General features: G+C 45.4%; 2 protein-coding genes across 2 annotated transcripts in view; one reads left to right on the top strand and one right to left on the bottom strand.

Annotated features, from left to right (window-relative positions):
* The first annotated feature begins 929 nt into the window (after positions 1–929).
* On the top strand, positions 930–14013 carry LOC146007260 (RING finger protein 122-like). Its single transcript, XM_083145611.1, has 5 exons — positions 930–1039; positions 2096–2138; positions 6963–7004; positions 9330–9412; positions 13917–14013. The coding sequence occupies exons 1-5, from the start codon at positions 930–932 to the stop codon at positions 14011–14013; spliced, it is 375 nt and encodes a 124-aa protein (XP_083001737.1).
* Positions 14014–16768: 2755 nt separating this feature from the next.
* The window catches only part of PDCD11 (programmed cell death 11), a 46119-nt gene continuing 44801 nt past the window's right edge, over positions 16769–18086 (bottom strand). The window contains exon 36 of the mRNA XM_083149262.1: positions 16769–17639. Within this exon, the coding sequence (XP_083005388.1) occupies positions 17468–17639 (172 nt within the window). The 3' untranslated portion in view covers positions 16769–17467. The remainder of the gene's footprint in view (positions 17640–18086) is intronic.

The following is an 18086-nucleotide window of genomic DNA, read 5'->3' as shown; positions in this document are numbered from 1 at the left end:
GTCTGTGATGTCAGAGCCGGTCTCGAGCAGCCTGTCTCTGTCACAGAGTTGTGGAAGGGTCAGACTTAATCACATTTGAACAGATCGAAAAATAATTTGATGGTTCCAGAATTGCGTATATGGATTTGTAAGCGGATAGCGATCTGTGATCATTTCACAATTCAATCACAGATTTGCACACGGAGTTTATCTTTCTGTCTGGGCAGCGGCTTTCTTTTCAAAGTCATCTGCAACTTTGCAGATCAAGGGCCAGATGCACTAATCTTCAAAAGTGATAAAATGGAGAGTGATAAACAACCAGCCAATCAGCTCCTGCCTGACATTTTTCAAACACAGCCTGTGACATGGCAAGTAGGAGCTGATTGGCTCGTCCTACAGTATATACTAATTTATATAAGTTATGATGTTGGCTGGCAAGGCATGCTGTCACTTGTAGTTCAATCAGAGTTAGAGAAACCCTACCAACAAAAAACTCTTAGACAAGGCGCTGAGGTGACGCTACACAATATACAGTATAAAATGTGGCTGCCCCTATAGAGTGACTGGTTCACGCTCCCAACTGTCATACACAAACCTGCTGCCAGTGACTGTCACAGGAGGTCACAGTTCATGAACATACTGACAAGAGACAAAGGGCATCACCAGAGGAACTCAGGCAGCTGCTGTCACTTCTGGATGTTGGCTTGTTGTAATGGAAACATCAGCATGGTCACTTGATAATACTCAGTAGTATGGTTGTTTTTTAAACTCGGTCCCATCTACCCCCTTCCCCACCATCAACCCCCCACCACAGTTTTCTGGACCATGCAAACAGTCCATTAGTTTGAATCCAGATGACATTCCTGCAGCAGTGCTTTTGGTGCTCTCACCCAGCCTCTGTTACACTGTTATACAGAATGCCTGCGGATCACCCTGTGCCGAGGACTAACATGACCAAGGAGACTGACCGTGGCGTCCCGCCGAACCTCTTCATCTTTGTCTTTGGTGCTGGAATTCTTCTGCTCATTTTCTGCCTTATCTTCTGCTGCTACTTTCTCAGGTAACCATACAGAACACATTTCCCAGCCTTGTTGTCTCTAGATATACAGTATACTAGGTGGTCTGTGTGAAAATACAATTAATTTTATAGCGAGGGTGTCTGTAGTAGGATGAAAGAAGAACCGGTTTATTTGTAGCTATTTCCAGTAGCCAAGCAAATCTGGTCGTCTTAGCCGTGCCGTATCTAGGGCCAAAAGTCAATTTTTAACTTCGATTTTTAAAAAAGCAGCCATGGGTCCAAAATGTCAAGCAAATTGGCAAAACACAGAAGAAGCATAGTTGCCTACCCTCCTGCATTCTGCAGGAGACTCCCTGAAATAGCAGCAATCTCCCTCTCTCCCTCATTAGTCTAGCAATCTCCCTCATTTCACCTAGCCCACATTACACTGTTACATTTTTGGGGAATAAAGGAATGAGAGACAGATACATATTTACATTGAATCATCTGCACCATTTCCCAGCACTTTACCAAGTACAGTATCTCTTACTAACGGCTTTGGGGCTCATCTACATTTGGAAATAAGTCATTTTAAAAGATCCCTCTCAGATGTAGCAGTACACACACACGCTTCTAGGTGCCACGTTCACAGTCTCTTTTCACAATCTCTCCATATATGGAACTAGACACACCCTTTGGGAGGAGCATGACACGCCCCCTCAATGGGGCGCTGGGTAAAATTCTACTACCAACTATAATCTCCCTGAAACTAGTTTTCAAAAGTAGGCAAGTATGAGAAGAAGGGATGCGTGTGGTCAGATGCCTGAGAAAATGGTGGGAATGGTGCTGCACAGAATATGAGAACAATATTGCAGTAATGTAAGATTCAAGTTAACTCTTAAATTTCCATTTTCAGATTTGAGCCGTAAATATGTGTTAATCGGGCTCCACCGCAGCCTTGTTAAAGTAGTAATAACAACAATAATAATAATAATACATGTTATATGTATAAGTGTCTTTAGTGCACAGAATACAAAGGACAATGTCATTCCCCCCTGATTATCCTGCTTTCGCTGTATTGCTATCTATCATTTAAAAATAATATTTGATGTATTTTAGACTTAAGCAGCAGGAACATTACAGGAGACGCGGCTATAGAAAGGTAATCTGCAGAAACATCGTTTCATAAACACTTATAGCTTATATTTGCATTTTATTTTCTTCATTTAAAATGAACATAATGAGCATGACTATATGTGTCATGTGACCTTCTCATGCTCATAAGATGCCAGGAGCCAAACAGAATGATTGTCGGGATACAATGTTTTCCATACAGAGGAATAAACAGTTCATCATAATAAGATAGGATTCATTGGGGGATATTTACTAAGATCCCCACATACGACCGATGCCGGCTATGAATTCATACGACCAGCATCAGTCATATTTTCGGGACAATATATAGGCAGATAAATAGGGCAGATTTACCAGTGGGAACCAGGCTAATGCTTTTGTGTTAAAAAAAAAGTTCAGAAACTATTGGGTTAAGTTGTGGAACTACAAGTCCCACCAAGCCTCCCCGGCATACAGGGACTTGGAGAACCGCAAGTCCCAGCAAGAAGGTCATTAATGCCCCACTGGTACCTGTAATTCTACAAATTAACCAATAGTTAAACAAAAGACACACACGCCGTAGATAATAAAAGATTATTACATACTACAATGACACATACCTACTTACCTATCTTGACACGTAGTTTCGGTCAACTTATCCTGTAGAAAACCTTTGGGTGGCGATATCCTATGGGCTTCTGTCGCCACCCGCCGACCCTCGCCGCAGACGCCTAACCCCTTCCCCATCCTCCATCAAACTCCTCCTCCCTCTAGAATATATCACAGCCGGATGTCCTTCTGGCTGCAGGGCGGAGGAGGAGGCGCCGGGGACAGCCGCGCTGAGCCGGAGATGTGCCGGAGACCCCCCGCACACCACATCACAGGTATTGTGGGGGGACTTCCATTACCGCACTGCGATGCTAGCCGCATATGTTAATACATATGCACGAGCATCCCTGCAGCGGTGCGGCGAGGGACGGCAATGTATTTTAATACATCCTGCCCTTAGAGAGATAATGTACCAACCAATTAGCTGACGTTGGCACCAGAGGCGGATTTAGACCTGACGGGACCCTAAGCAAGGCACTGATGTGGGGCCCTCTTCCACATCAGGTAGTCTTTGCCAAATCCCCCCATTTGGGGCCCCCCAATCCACATAAGCTACACTGCAAAATCTGCAGTTACATAAAATACATAAAGAAAAACAAAAAATCCACATAAAATAGCATTTGCCTTTTATTGTATAGTATAGGTATAATACTATCAGAGCATCACTGCTCATACACGGAGCAATGTTGGGGTGCGATGAGATGCGCGCTCCCGTGCACATTCCATCACACAGCACATAAAGTATGTGCGGCATGTACTTTTGGTACTAGATCGCATCACATCTAATACATCACATGCTTTTTGTACTAGGGAGGTCACCCTGGTTCACATGCAAAGCTGTGATTTCGCAGCTTTGCGTGTCCTCTAAATGCCGCCCACACGAACGTTCGCGCCCCTCCTCGCTCGCCAAATATCCCTGAATGCATGCAAATGAATGTTTTGCATAAACATCCATTCGCAGCCCTGCGTGTGGGGACAAAATCATTCAATGATCACTCTCTGGCGTCTTAGATCTACGGGCTCCCTGTACGTGAAACGGGTTTTCATGGGAACGCACATGAAGCATTGCCCACTCCCATGGGCGCGAACCCTCGACGCCGCCCCATGCCCGCACTGCTAGGTGAAAACAGGACGGTGAACAAGCAATTTGCCCTGCCCACTTGCACCAAGCGGCTGCACATGCGCATAAATTATTATGTGCGTGCACAGTCGCAAAACATCACTCGCATTGCAAATTCGCACTGGTGCGTGATAACGAGAATGACCTCCTAGATGGGATGCATCTAGCACAAACAGTACGAAAACCATTGCTCCGTGTACCGTGTATGGGCACCTTACGTCTGTTGAAGGCAAATGCACGCTCCAGACTTTCTTGCTTCCCTTAAAGTTAATATGTGTTTTCTACCCAATGTCAGATTAACCCCTTCCTAGTCACCCATGGCAGATCGACATCTACATTCTAACTCGCCAACGGGTACACACACGCCGTAGATAATAAAAGATTATTACATACTACAATGACACATACCTACTTACCTATCTTGACACGTAGTTTCGGTCAACTTATCCTGTAGAAAACCTTTGGGTGGCGATATCCTATGGGCTTCTGTCGCCACCCGCCGACCCTCGCCGCAGACGCCTAACCCCTTCCCCATCCTCCATCAAACTCCTCCTCCCTCTAGAATATATCACAGCCGGATGTCCTTCTGGCTGCAGGGCGGAGGAGGAGGCGCCGGGGACAGCCGCGCTGAGCCGGAGATGTGCCGGAGACCCCCCGCACACCACATCACAGGTATTGTGGGGGGACTTCCATTACCGCACTGCGATGCTAGCCGCATATGTTAACACATATGCACGAGCATCCCTGCAGCGGTGCGGCGAGGGACGGCAATGTATTTTAATACATCCTGCCCTTAGAGAGATAATGTACCAACCAATTAGCTGACGTTGGCACCAGAGGCGGATTTAGACCTGACGGGACCCTAAGCAAGGCACTGATGTGGGGCCCCCTTCCACATCAGGCAGTCTTTGCCAAATCCCCCCATTTGGGGCCCCCCAATCCACATAAGCTACACTGCAAAATCTGCAGTTACATAAAATACATAAAGAAAAACAAAAAATCCACATAGAATAGCATTTGCCTTTTATTGTATAGTATAGGTATAATACTATCAGAGCATCACTGCTCATACACGGAGCAATGTTGGGGTGTGATGAGATGCGCGCTCCCGTGCACATTCCATCACACGGCACATGAAGTATGTGCGGCATGTACTTTTGGTACTAGATCGCATCACATCTAATACATCACATGCTTTTTGTACTAGGGAGGTCACCCTGGTTCACATGCAAAGCTGTGATTTCGCAGCTTTGCGTGTCCTCTAAATGCCGCCCACACGAACGTTCGCGCCCCTCCTCGCTCGCCAAATATCCCTGAATGCATGCAAATGAATGTTTTGCATAAACATCCATTCGCAGCCCTGCGTGTGGGGACAAAATCATTCAATGATCACTCTCTGGCGTCTTAGATCTACGGGCTCCCTGTACGTGAAACGGGTTTTCATGGGAACGCACATGAAGCATTGCCCACTCCCATGGGCGCGAACCCTCGACGCCGCCCCATGCCCGCACTGCTAGGTGAAAACGGTGAACAAGCAATTTGCCCTGCCCACTTGCACCAAGCGGCTGCACATGCGCATAAATTATTATGTGCGTGCACAGTCGCAAAACATCACTCGCATTGCAAATTCGCACTGGTGCGTGATAACGAGAATGACCTCCTAGATGGGATGCATCTAGCACAAACAGTACGAAAACCATTGCTCCGTGTACCGTGTATGGGCACCTTACGTCTGTTGAAGGCAAATGCACGCTCCAGACTTTCTTGCTTCCCTTAAAGTTAATATGTGTTTTCTACCCAATGTCAGATTAACCCCTTCCTAGTCACCCATGGCAGATCGACATCTACATTCTAACTCGCCAACGGGTACAGGTTATTTTTCACTCTCCCTTACAAGACATAAGGTGTTAATTAAGATTAACTTGAATAAAAAAAAAAACCTTCTCAGCCAGGCCTGGCTTGCAGCGAATGTGAGTCGCTTTGTGTGTAACCGGGAATATGATCAGGGTGCAATGTCCTTATGTAACACTATTTATAGCACACAGCTGCTCAGGGACTCCTGCTAGCTGCAGGTCTCCATCATTGTGCCAACATATGGTCCTCCCAGGTTATCTGCAGACACATACCACAGACCGAAACCTGCACTGGGTGTCGAAATTGGGTACGGGTCATAGGGTGGACACTATGAAGGTCAACATACATTAGGTCAAGCACTTCTAGTGTGTCTTGCTATAGCATCAGAGGCAGAACTCTGGGAGGCAATGGAGTTATCTGCCACTGGGCTCCTGCTCCCAAATGGGCACCTCTCCTCCCCTGCAAGTTTGAATCACTTAATTGAAAGCCGTAGATAACAGTAATGAGGCTGACTCCTCCCCCTAGCAGGTCCATAGACATCACTCTCTCTTTATTCTAAACATAGTATACATAACATAATTTTATATAAGTTGGTGTGTGTGTGTGTGTGTGTGTGTGTGTGTGTGTGTGTGCGCACACCTACCACATCTTTCAATGGACGGCGACCATCGAAAGATTTGGGGGTTCCCCCCGGCCTGCGAATGGATTTTACTGTGCAACATCCATTGCCAGGGCCTGTGTGCGAATCGCGCTTGCCAACCATTCGCAAATTGGGGTTTGGTGGACTCGCAAGGCTGCGAATTCGCAGCCTTGCAAGTCAACCAGAATGACCCCCCTCAGTCCTGGCAATTTGACTGAGCCCCTGTGTGTATCCAGATGTAGTTAAGCCGGCAGAGAGACTGCTAACCACATCCTGCCAGCCACGGGAGCCGTGGCCAAATACACAGTGTCGCCCCTTTTAAGTTACAACTGTAATCCACTGGTTCTAAATCAACTTTAACACCTGAACATTTTTCAACATCAAACATTTACTATAGGGGAGATGTGATAAAGTTGCCCAAACCAACACATAAGATTCTTTCACGTTATAGAACATACTTTCATAATAGCTAGAAGCTCATTGGTTGCTATAAGCAACACCAGTTCTCCTCCTTTGAAGGTTTTGTACATCAGTGTGAGAAGTGACCTTGATTTGACACCTGGTTGAACTTCCCTGTCTAGGCTGGAACGTATTGCCCCATAACCGCTGCTCAGTAGAATTAACTCATGAAGCCTTTTATATTTTTCTAGGTGGTATTAAAGGAAAAAGCAAAGAAATCCAACCTGGTTGGGGTAAGTGTACAAATATGGATGGCGGTCGGTGTAAATCCATATTGACCAATCAGATTTTAGCTATCATTTCTCTATTGCATTGTAGATGGTGATAGACATAAGCAGATTGACTTCACTGGGGAACATCTCTGTGTGTTTTAGAAGCTTTAGTAAATCTCGCCCCCTTTTCTGGGCTGAAATCAAGACCAGCTCTTATCAGGCTGTGGGGGTTATTCTGATTAATTTGCAGCAGGGCTGCGTTCGCACGGGGACCGATGTTTTTGTACTGCACATGCGCATACGCAAGGTTCATGCACCCATGGTGAACGGACTGTTCAGGTGCACGCACCCAGGACAGCGGGTGGGGGGTGACCCCATTAGCATATGGGAACGCGGCGCCCAGTGTTCCCATGAGAACGTTGGGCATTTTCACACTAATGAGGCCATGATGCGGGTGCTGTGGGTGGGCAGCTGACATCACCGGATTTCAGCTGCCCGCCCACATCCTTCCCAGCGTGCACGCATAGTGTATGTAAATGACTTCGGAGTCACTTTTATATGCGTGCACCTTCCCCATCATTCGATAGTCGCTGACCATCGAATGATGTGGCTGGATCCGACTAGGCTGCGTAACATCCATTCGCAAGCCCCTGTGAACGAGTCTCCCTTATGAATGGGAGTTGCGACCCTTGCGAATCAACCAGAATAACCCCCTGTATCTGTCTGTATCCCATCTCATACCCCTTTCACATCGCACTTTTAAAATGGTATATTGCCGTTTTTTTTCCATTTTAAAACGTTTAAGGCTGTAATGTGAAAGTGCCAGAGTTGATTTACCGGTTAAAGTTAACCGGTATTTCAACACGGTTAAAAAGCAGAGTCCTACACGGCTCAAAGCCGTTTTTTTGGGCAGTTTGAACAGCTCTATTTCAATGGCTTGAAACGTGTCCCTTGGGGGTTAAACGGGTTGAATGTTTGAATGGTATTAAATGATTTTTAAAACGTTTTTCGGTACTCTTTACTTAGAAGGGCGCCCACGATTTTGATCGTGGGCATCGTTAGTAAAAAATCTCGGGCATCTCGGGGATTGAATGCACTAAAAAATCGGGTGCGATCAACCGACGAGATGCCCGAGATTTCCCATAGGGAACAATGTTAAATGTCTCAATTGACCCAATTTTCCTGTTCAATGCCTCAATTGACCCGATTTTTCCATAGGAAACAATGTTAAATGGGCCACAGAGGCCAAATAGGCACCCTGAAGTGTATAATGGGCACCCGAATTGTTAACGCCACCCCACGATCAACGTCAACCCGATGCGTGGCGAGCGCAGCGAGCCCGCGAGGGGCGGCGGTACGCGTCCTACGACCTTTTCATACCCCCACTATCCACGTCGGCGTGGAGTTGAGAATAGAAAGTGTGGCGAGCGCAGCGAGCCACCGAGCCCGAAGCGTGGCGAGCGCAGCGAGCCCCGCGAGGGTACGCGGACAGCTGTGAAGCCCGCGAGGGGACGCGGATACCTGTGAAGGTATCCGCGTCCCCTCGCGGGGCTCGCTGCGCTCGCCACGCTTCGGGCTCGGTGGCTCGCTGCGCTCGCCACACTTTCTATTCTCAACTCCACGCCGACGTGGATAGTGGGGGTATGAAAAGGTCGTAGGACGCGTACCGCCGCCCCTCGCGGGCTCGCTGCGCTCGCCACGCTTCGGGTTGACGTTGATCGTGGGGTGGCGTTAACAATTCGGGTGCCCATTATTCACTTCAGGGTGCCTATTTGGCCTCTGTGGCCCATTTAACATTGTTCCCTATGGGAAATCTCGGGCATCTCGTCGGTTGATCGCACCCGATTTTTTAGTGCATTCAATCCCCGAGATGCCCGAGATGGGCGCCCTTCTAAGTAAAGAGTACCCGTTTTTCACCTGCAATGTGAAAGGTCTCAAGGCTCAGACCCGTTTTAAAGTCCCATTTAAGAATACCGTGTCATTACCCATTTCTGCAATGTGAAAGCAGTATCATATTCCCCGTGGGACTTTGGAGGATTTAATGCCTCTATGAAAAGTATTACGCAGTCACCTCACTCTCTCATCTCCTCGTTGAGTTACATGTTGTTACATTTTTCATTTTAAAGCAAAATGATTCACAAGGGATTCTGCAGAATGTATATTATGTATGTAAGTTCTCTTGTCTAAAAACCTACACTTGGTTGTTATCTATGATGTCATAGTAGTAATTATATCTACAGTAGTTGTGTATATAACAGTTATATATTTGTTTTTCATACCGTTAAATCTAAGCTTGTAATGAAAAGAATAAGTATTTATTAAAGTATTTCTGATTTCTATCCACAGCAAGTGTGTGCAGTGTGTCTGGAGGAGTTTAAAGTGAAGGAAGAACTTGGCTTGTGTCCTTGTACTCACGCTTTCCACACCAAGTAAGGGACACTCGGACACCGGGTGCAATGCTCACTGCGGGAGGCAGGGTTCTACTCACACAAAGCATCCTGCATGCAGGCCATCTGCTGACAAGGCAGGGTATGTGGTCAATGGGTTGACCACTATTGGTTGACAGGCAAAATGTCGACACATAGAAACATAGAATTTGACGGCAGAGAAAAACCATTTGGCCCATCTAGTCTGCCCCTTTTTTTTACCCTTCAGGTAATCTCAACCCTTTTTAATCCTTATTTCTTTGTAAGGATATTCATATGCCTATCCCAAGCATGTTTGAATTGTTCTACTGTCTGATGGGAGGCTATTCCACTTATCCACTACCCTTTCTGTGAAGTAATTATTTCTAACATTTGCCCTGAACCTACCTCCCTCCAGTTTCAGTGCATGTCCTCGTGTTCTATTACATCTTTTCCTTTGAAGAAAATTTCCCTCCTGTACTATGTTAAAACCCTTCATATATTTGAAGATTTCTATCATGTCCCCCCTTTCCCTTCTCTGCTCCAATCTATACATGTTAACAGAGCTGGCGTTAGGCATAGGAAAACTAGGAAATTGCCTAGGGCATGTGGAATGCCTAGGGGCATCAGCAGCTTCTGCTGATTAAAATGATATGCAGCATGCCTATATTCTGTGTGTGAGTGAGGCTGTATCTGCATATGAAATAGTGTATTCATGGAAATCATGAACATGTACAGCCACAGTCGCACACAGAATATAGGCATGCTGCATATCATTTTAATCATCGGAAGCTCCTTGTGTGTCCTGGTCACATACCAATGCAAAGAAGGCACCCAACGTTAGCAGAACTGGCCAGGAGCTGCATGGCCTATTGAGGCAAGATGTATGAGGAAACATCTGTATCCAAGCAGAGGCAGAGATCACAGTGTGCGACTGCTGTCTGCGGGTGGGTTGGTTGTGCAATAGTGTTCTGCATATGTGTAAGGGGCATTATGTGTGTCATGTATAAATGCATTAATAATGTGCAAAATGTGTGTAATGGGCATTATGTGTGTCATGTGTATAAGGGCATTAATAATGTGCAACATATGTGTAAGGGGCATTATGTGTGTCTTTATGTGTATGAAGGGCATTAATAAAGGTTGGCATAATGTGTAAGGGGCATTATGGTTATAAGGACATTAATAATGTGTGTCATGTGTAAGGGGCATTACTGTGTGGTATTATCAGGGGTGCCGAGAGAAAGGGGTAGGGGGTACAAATTACCCAGGCCAAAGTCTGATGGAAGGGCCCATTGGGGGCCCGGGCCCCCTCCCCTTAAGTGACAGCAGCAGCTGCAGCTCTTCTCCTCTGCCCAGCACACACTGCTTTGTGCTGGGTTGCAGTGTGGCCATGAAGATGCTTAAAATACAATATTTTCTCAGGATTTTTTTCTAAGGGTATAATGTGAATAATGTGAGGAGTAATGTATATAATGTAAAGTGGTACTACTGTGTGATGTAACGTGAATAAGGGACACCATTGCATGATATAATGTGAATAAAGTTTCACTACTGTGTGGCATAATTTGAATTGGGGGTACTATTGGGTGGCCATGCCCCTTCCCAGCAAGAACACACCCCTGTTTGGGCTGCGCACCGAATGTGTGCACTATTTCTATTTAAAATATTGCTGGTAGGAGCACCAAAATGATGACTGCTATGATGAGGGTTGATGGTGCTGGGAAAGGGGAGAAGGGTCAGAGGCGGAACTAGTGGCGGTGCTAGGGGGCACCAGCCAAAATCTTGCCTAGGGCGTCATTTAGGCTAGGGCCGGCTCTGCATGTTAAGATCTTTTAGTCTATCCAGGTACGTTTTGTGATGTAGGCCATGCACCATTTTAGTTGCCCTTCTTTGTACACTCTCCAAGGTATTTATATCCTTCTGAAGATATGGTCTCCAGAACTGGACACAGTATTCCAGATGAGGTCGTACCAATAACCTATAAAGTGGCATTATTACGTCTTTTTTTCTGCTACTGATTCCTCTCCCTATGCAACCAAGCATCTGACTAGCCTTGCTCATTGCTTTGTTACATTGCCTCCCTGCCTTTAAGTCACTTGAAATAGTGACTCCTAGATCTCTTTCCTCCTCAGTAGTTTCCATGATAGTACCATTGATACTATATTGAGCTTTTGGGTTTTTGAGTCCCAAGTGCATAATTTTGCATTTTTTTGCATTAAACTGTAGTTGCCATGCTCTTAACCAATTTTCAAGTTTACTTAGATCAGGCATGTCCAACGTTGGCCCTCCAGATGTTGTGAAACTACACATCCCAGCATGCTTTGCCACAGTTTTGCTATTAGAGAAGGCTAAAACTATTGCAAAGCATGCTGGGATGTGTAGTTTCAAAACATCTGGAGGGCCAACGTTGGACATGCCTGACTTAGATCATCAGTCATTTGATTTACCCCTCCTGGTGTGTCTACCCTGTTGCATACCTTTGTGTCATCTGCAACAAGGCATACTTTCCCTTCAATACCATCTGCAATGTCACTAACAAAGATATTAAAGAGCACTGGTCCAAGTACAGATCCCTGGGGTACTCCACTGGACACAAGCAATAAGTCGCCATGAAAAGAGTCAACATGAGTCTTTCATGTACCCCCCCCCCCCCCCCCCCAAACCAAAATATGAAAAAATCATATTGACCATTTACCTATGCCGACATTTTGGCCTTATGAACCTTTTTCAAGTGTCGACCATTTGCGTGTTGACCCTACGACCCATTCCCCTAGGCAGCAATGACAATACTTTGGTTTTGAATTGTAAAAATTAAGGTTTAAAACTAAAATATGCACTTTAGATCAGCGGTTCTCAAACTGTGGGTCCTGACCTTCTCCAGTATGGGGTTGTGACTCCATGTTGCTGACCATCAGGCTGATGACTTTTCTAATCTCTGTCAATGACTCCTCCATTTTGTGCCTCCACAATTGTCTATATTAGACTCCTCCCATCATGTTGTGCCTCCACAATGCTGCCATGTATGTGCTGTCTGCTGACTACACGTGTGATGTGATAACCTTCTGCAGTAACTTGCTGAGGTCCCGTAATTATTTTTATTGTATGATGGGGGTCCCAAAATAGTTTGAGGACCCCTGGTGTAGATGATTAAATCAAATCAGATATTTCAGGGCTATTTCCATTTATAACCTTTTCCGATATAGTAGTACATTTATTTATAAGGCGCCACAAAGTGTCCGCAACAAAAAACAAATTACAAGGTAACGTACAGGGTGTGTTGATAAAATACAGCATAAATAGGGGTATAGCTGGTAGAACTAAAATCAGCATCAGTTCTGATGTAGGTGTCGAAATTGTTGAGGAGACTGAAGATGAAGTAGAGGAAGGGAAGAACAGGACAGGAGGACAGGTGAGGTAAAGAGGTAGGGTGAGTACGTGAGGAAGGAGGGCCCTACTCATAAGAGTTAATTACCTAAAAGGAGGTGGGTGGACGAACGAAAAACAATAGGATAAGTAGGAATACAGTACAGATATACTACCCCGGATTTCACTCCCGGGTTCAATCCTAGGATTTTAGGGACACGGTTGATTGCAAGATCTTAGGATCCAGGAGTGAAATCCCGGGAAGACCCTTTCAGACATACGCTAGTCCCGAGTTGATACACGTTCATGTGAAAAAACCCAGGATTTTCGTGTATGTCTGAAAAAGGTACTGTATTAGTTCGTAGTGATTTGTGACATTATAAATATGAGAATACATACAGTTGTACCAGTCAAACAAAATTTAATACTTGTCTGATTCACCGTATTTTTCTACATTTGAGAGCAAATGACAGATTTGCTCCTAGCAGATTTTAATTTCAACCAGCCAACTTGTTGGCAGGTTGGAAAGACCAACTTTAGGCTAATGGCGATATTACGTTTTAAGTCAACAAAAACAAACATACTACTGTATGGCCTGGGAGGGTGCACACACATTTTTGCAAAAGATACATTTTGGTTACTATTTTAACCTGATTAATTTTACAAACAAATATCAAAATGAAGCAATATATTGTGTACAAATGTAATTTTTAAGTATGTACACTGAAGTAGTGTTAATGTGCCATTTATACCCCTTTCACACAGAAAACCAATATTACTGGGTGAAGCAGTTCTACCCGGTAATTTGGCGTTCAGCTCGGGTTCTTTTTCTGTGTGAAAAGGTCAACCGAGGTCATACATCCCGGGTTTCCGACCCTAGAATTTACCAGAGTCGAGGACCCGGGATTTATGACCCATGTTGACCTTTTCACACAGAAGAAATACCCCTGTTAATCAGCAAATTACCGGGTTGAAATATTTTACCCGGTAATTTGCTGTTCAGTGTGAAAGGGGGTCAGGCTGCTCTTGGCAAAATATTTTGAGGATCTGTCACAGCAACGTTGGCACTCATAGGGTTTAATTCTATACTACACTATTTTAAAGACTTTCAAGGGCAGAACAATGTTTACAAGATTATTTGATTACTTCTTGCTCCCCACAGGTGCCTGATGAAGTGGTTGGAGGTGCGAAACGCATGTCCGATGTGTAACAGGAACATTTCACGGCCAATACTGAGACCTTCCTTAGAACCCATGTGATAACGTTACTGCTGTAGGGTCACATGTAATGTAAGATGACAGCGAATTGTGGACGAGGGACGGAAGATGGACAGGATGTCAGCAAGGGGGCTGTGGGCAGCTATCCACATGGGAAAATATTCAGTGGGATAGACCCATCCTCAGGTCTCCTGGGGTAAGGAGGAGCTCACATAATGGGTTATATAAAATTTCCATAAAGGGGTTTGATAGAAGAGGTAGTGTCAATCAGGGAGTGTTGACCGTGGCCAGAAATAGATTAGGAAATCATGAAGTCGCACTCAAGGAAACACGAGACACACACAAGGGCTGAGGTTGGTTGAAGGAACAGAAACCTTACACAGGAAAATGGCATGCAAGAGCGAGGATGGTAAACACATGAGATAACAAGTAGAAGGGGAGGAGTTGGCCACACATTTCAATTTTTAAAAGTGCCCATGCTCCCGATAGTCGCCCTTCTACTCCCCACTGTCAACTCCAGTGTCACCTAGTGGATGAAGGAGAAAACAAGAAATGGATTATTGTAGGAAGTGCTGTAAGAACATGACCGGATTCAGAATCCGATTCATTAAATACAATAATTAGTGTGCAGAGACTGTGGCTGTAATTCTGTGACTAGAGCCACTGATTAATGCAGCTACTGTAGTGGCTGCTTCTTCAGGAATTCTGGGAAAGTAGATGTTAATTGTGGACAGTGCTGACTGCTCTAACAAACCCTTGATCTAGTATATACAGTATATAATACAAACACATATAGTGGGTGTAACTCAGCTGCTACACGGCTACATAGGGGCAATAATATCAGTAGTAATAGGGGCAGTCACAGGGGTAGTGATGGAAGCAATGATAGCAGAAGGGATGGTGGCAGTGATAGCATGTTGGGTATGTGACAAGGGTAGTGATGGTGGCAGTGAAAGACAGTAATGGTGGTAGAAGTAGTGGCAGTGATGTCGGTACTGATAACAGCATTGACAGGGGCACTTATGGTGGCAGTGAAATTGACAGTAATGGGGGTAGGGATAACAGCAATAATGGGGCAGTGGTGGTAGTGAAATGGACAGTGACAGCAGCTGTGGTGGTGGTAGTAATAGGGTCAGTAATGGAGGCAGCGATGGTGCCTCCTCCCATCTCCCTCTTTGTTATTGCAGCTGTGCACAACATAAATGTAGTGATCTTTACAAATAAAAAATTAGGAAAACATTTTTAGAGGATGCGGGGCATAGCTTGTTGGGGCCTGGGCCTCGGGTTCCCACCCCACCCAAGCTGCCGCGCCCCACGGCAGCTGCATCCCCTGCAGCCTATATAAACGCCACTGCTGTGGTCAGGAGTGTACAATGTTCTTGGCACTTACGGGTAATGTATGAAGCTTGGAGAAGTGGCATCTATCCCCATAAATAACATTATAATGCCCCAGCCAATCAGCTCCAATATGTAAATTGACAGTTGGCTGGAGCATTATCAACTTGCACATAACGTTCTTTATGGGGATAGATATCACTTCTCCCAGCTTCTTATATTTACCTCTTACAGAGGAAAGCACAGAGCCCATGTTACATAAGTGTATGCAGGGCTGGCTCGAGGGACACTCCAAGGACGGCCCCAGTCAGGGAAGGTTATAGGGGGAGGCAAGTTGGGGACCGGGCTGCGTGAAGCGCCCGGGGGCTGTAAGTGCAGCACAGAGTTGGCAGTCCGCAGTGTCCGGGAAGTGCTGAGTGCTGTACACATACACTCAGTGCTCTCTCAGCCAATCAGTGGCTGGCCTGTCTTTTGAATTTTCAAATTATGCCACCACTGTCCGCAGTGTCCACTCACTCATCGCTTTCCGAACACTGCGGACTGCCGGCTCCGACTGCCGCTGCTCCCACAGCCCCCAGGCGCTTCACGCTGCCCATGTACCACTTGCCTCCCCCTGTATTTGTTCCGGACTGCCCGCTGCACCCACAACCCAGCGAAAGCGCTTCAAAATTTCGTTCGGGGTGCCAGTAGGCCTGGAGCCGGCCCTAAGTGTAAGTGTACAGCACTGCAGTCTACAATCAGGGTGCAGCAGTTTAATGTGACCATAAGAATGTGCTTTGTTTCTTGCACATTGCCGGTAAAATGAGCTTTCTGCAAGGTCAAACATGGGTGCACACAATTCCCCTAAACCAGACCTGGCCAAACGGTTTCTCTGCAGTTGTGAAAGACCCAGCATGCTCTAGTAGCTGAGAGTATATTCTGGGATTACAGGTTAGTCGGGCTTACCATAGACATATACCCCTTTTACACTTGCAAGCCATGTAGCACCCGGAATTTTGTACCCGCTTGCAAGCACTTTCACATTAGCTGCCCAACACTGCATAAAGCCAGGTGGGCGACTTTGCAGTGAACGGAACCAGGGTCACATCGACCCTGGTTATCCATTTCCAGTGCCCCTGGACCCAGGAGCATCTGGGTTGTAGTTCCGGGTCAGTTGACCCAGAATTGCACGCTTCCACTAACAAAAAAACATCCCGGGTTATTGTTGCTAGTGGAAAAAAGACTATAACGTAGAGATGGATCAAATCTTCTAAAATGTGCATGTTGCGTTACCCATAGCAACCGGTCTTGCTTTCATTCATCTTGTACAGCCTATAACAGTGAGAATCTGGGTGTTACGGGCAACACTTCCACTTTTCATCTTTAGAAGGTTTGCTCAATATGCGCTTAAAGTATTATTTTCAATTCTAGGTAACCAATCAGATAATGCATTGTTCTTATGGCAGGTCATTTGCATAATATATGTACAATGCACTCTCATAGCAGATGACCTTATATTGAATGTCTGCTTGCCTAAAGCTGGACAGAAGTTGAGATTTTATTTGGAATTTTAAGATGAAATAAGCCTGACGTTGCCATCTGCGTGATGTCAGTTACCCAAGCTCCTATTAGCCAATCCCCCTTTACCTGTGCGTATACAGGCATCAGGTAGCACAGAGCAGTCACCCACATTTATATATGACCAAGTAACAGCGACAGATCCAGCCATTCAGCAGCCGTACAGAATGACAGCATGGCCACATTACACACAGAGAAATCAGAAGCTTAAGGAGAAGAATATTGTTTTATCTCTGTACACAAACGTTGCAGCCTATTGTACAGCAGCACTGCCCCACTATGCATTATTCACACCACGATATTCTCAAATGTGACTGTGTATAAAATATCTGCAATATGAAATAAAAAGCAGTTTGTTGGTCATGGAAAATAGTTCATCATTCAGTCTTTCTTCCCCCTCTGTTATGGTTTCCAAAGTTCTAATGTGGAACATCTGAATCCAATAATAAAATCCAGAGCAGACGCACTGGCGGATGTGTTTGTGTAATGTAACGTGTGATTGAGAGAACCAGAACAGCAAGTCCCCTGGGATGAGGGCATGTCGCAGAGGTCTGGGGTTCCCCCTTATGTGGTCGCTGACACAAGTCCCACAGAGATGACTGTTTTAGGTTGCACTGATAGAACTTTTAGATTCTACATATTCCAGGGCCTTCTCCTTCACGGCTTGAACCGTGCGCTCATCGCCGTGTTTCTTCTCGTAGTCCAGGTAGCGCTTGAAGAAGAACTTGATTTTCTTGGCTGCCATACTCAGGTGAATGACCCTCTCGAAAATATCCCTGCAAATAAATTCAGATTGGAAAGAATAAAATAAATATACACAATAAGAACATTGTTCTAGGCAAAAGAGATTTCTCATGGCTGCAATGGCTAGCGATCTATATAGAACACGTACGGATGGCCGGCAGTGTTCGCTCTAAGCTGTGTGCGCACACAACTCAACGAGCGCGCGCACAGACATTACAACAGAGCGCACAAAGCAGCAGTGGTCCCTTTTTGTAGTTGTGGACTCAATGTGTGTTTCATCCATTAAATGCATTGTGTGATGTGTTTTGAATGTTTAAATGTTTAATATCATTTTGAAGTAAAGTTAACACAAATGCTGAACGCCATTTTCCAGTTATATATAAGTGACGAACAAAAATTAAAATTTCCTTCCAAAGTTGCACAGCCAAAATCTTTTGCCGCCCACAGCCTTCGTAAAATTAGAGGGAACATTGATGGCC

This window comes from Crinia signifera, chromosome 6, assembly GCF_055691185.1.
Source record: "Crinia signifera chromosome 6, ASM5569118v1, whole genome shotgun sequence".
Taxonomy (NCBI): domain Eukaryota; kingdom Metazoa; phylum Chordata; class Amphibia; order Anura; family Myobatrachidae; genus Crinia; species Crinia signifera.
The sequence above is the reverse complement of the archived record's forward strand: the minus strand, read 5'-3'. Positions and strand labels throughout refer to the sequence as shown.

What these genes read in the sequence shown, in the direction of transcription:
- LOC146007260 (XM_083145611.1), top strand. Translation starts at nt 930, where the DNA reads ATGACCAAGGAGACTGACCGTGGCGTCCCGCCGAACCTCTTCATCTTT. An exon ending in AGAAATCCAACCTGGTTGGG is followed by an intron (nt 7,005 to 9,329) that starts GTAAGTGTACAA and finishes TTCTATCCACAG; the next exon opens with CAAGTGTGTGCAGTGTGTCT. An exon ending in ACTCACGCTTTCCACACCAA is followed by an intron (nt 9,413 to 13,916) that starts GTAAGGGACACT and finishes TGCTCCCCACAG; the next exon opens with GTGCCTGATGAAGTGGTTGG.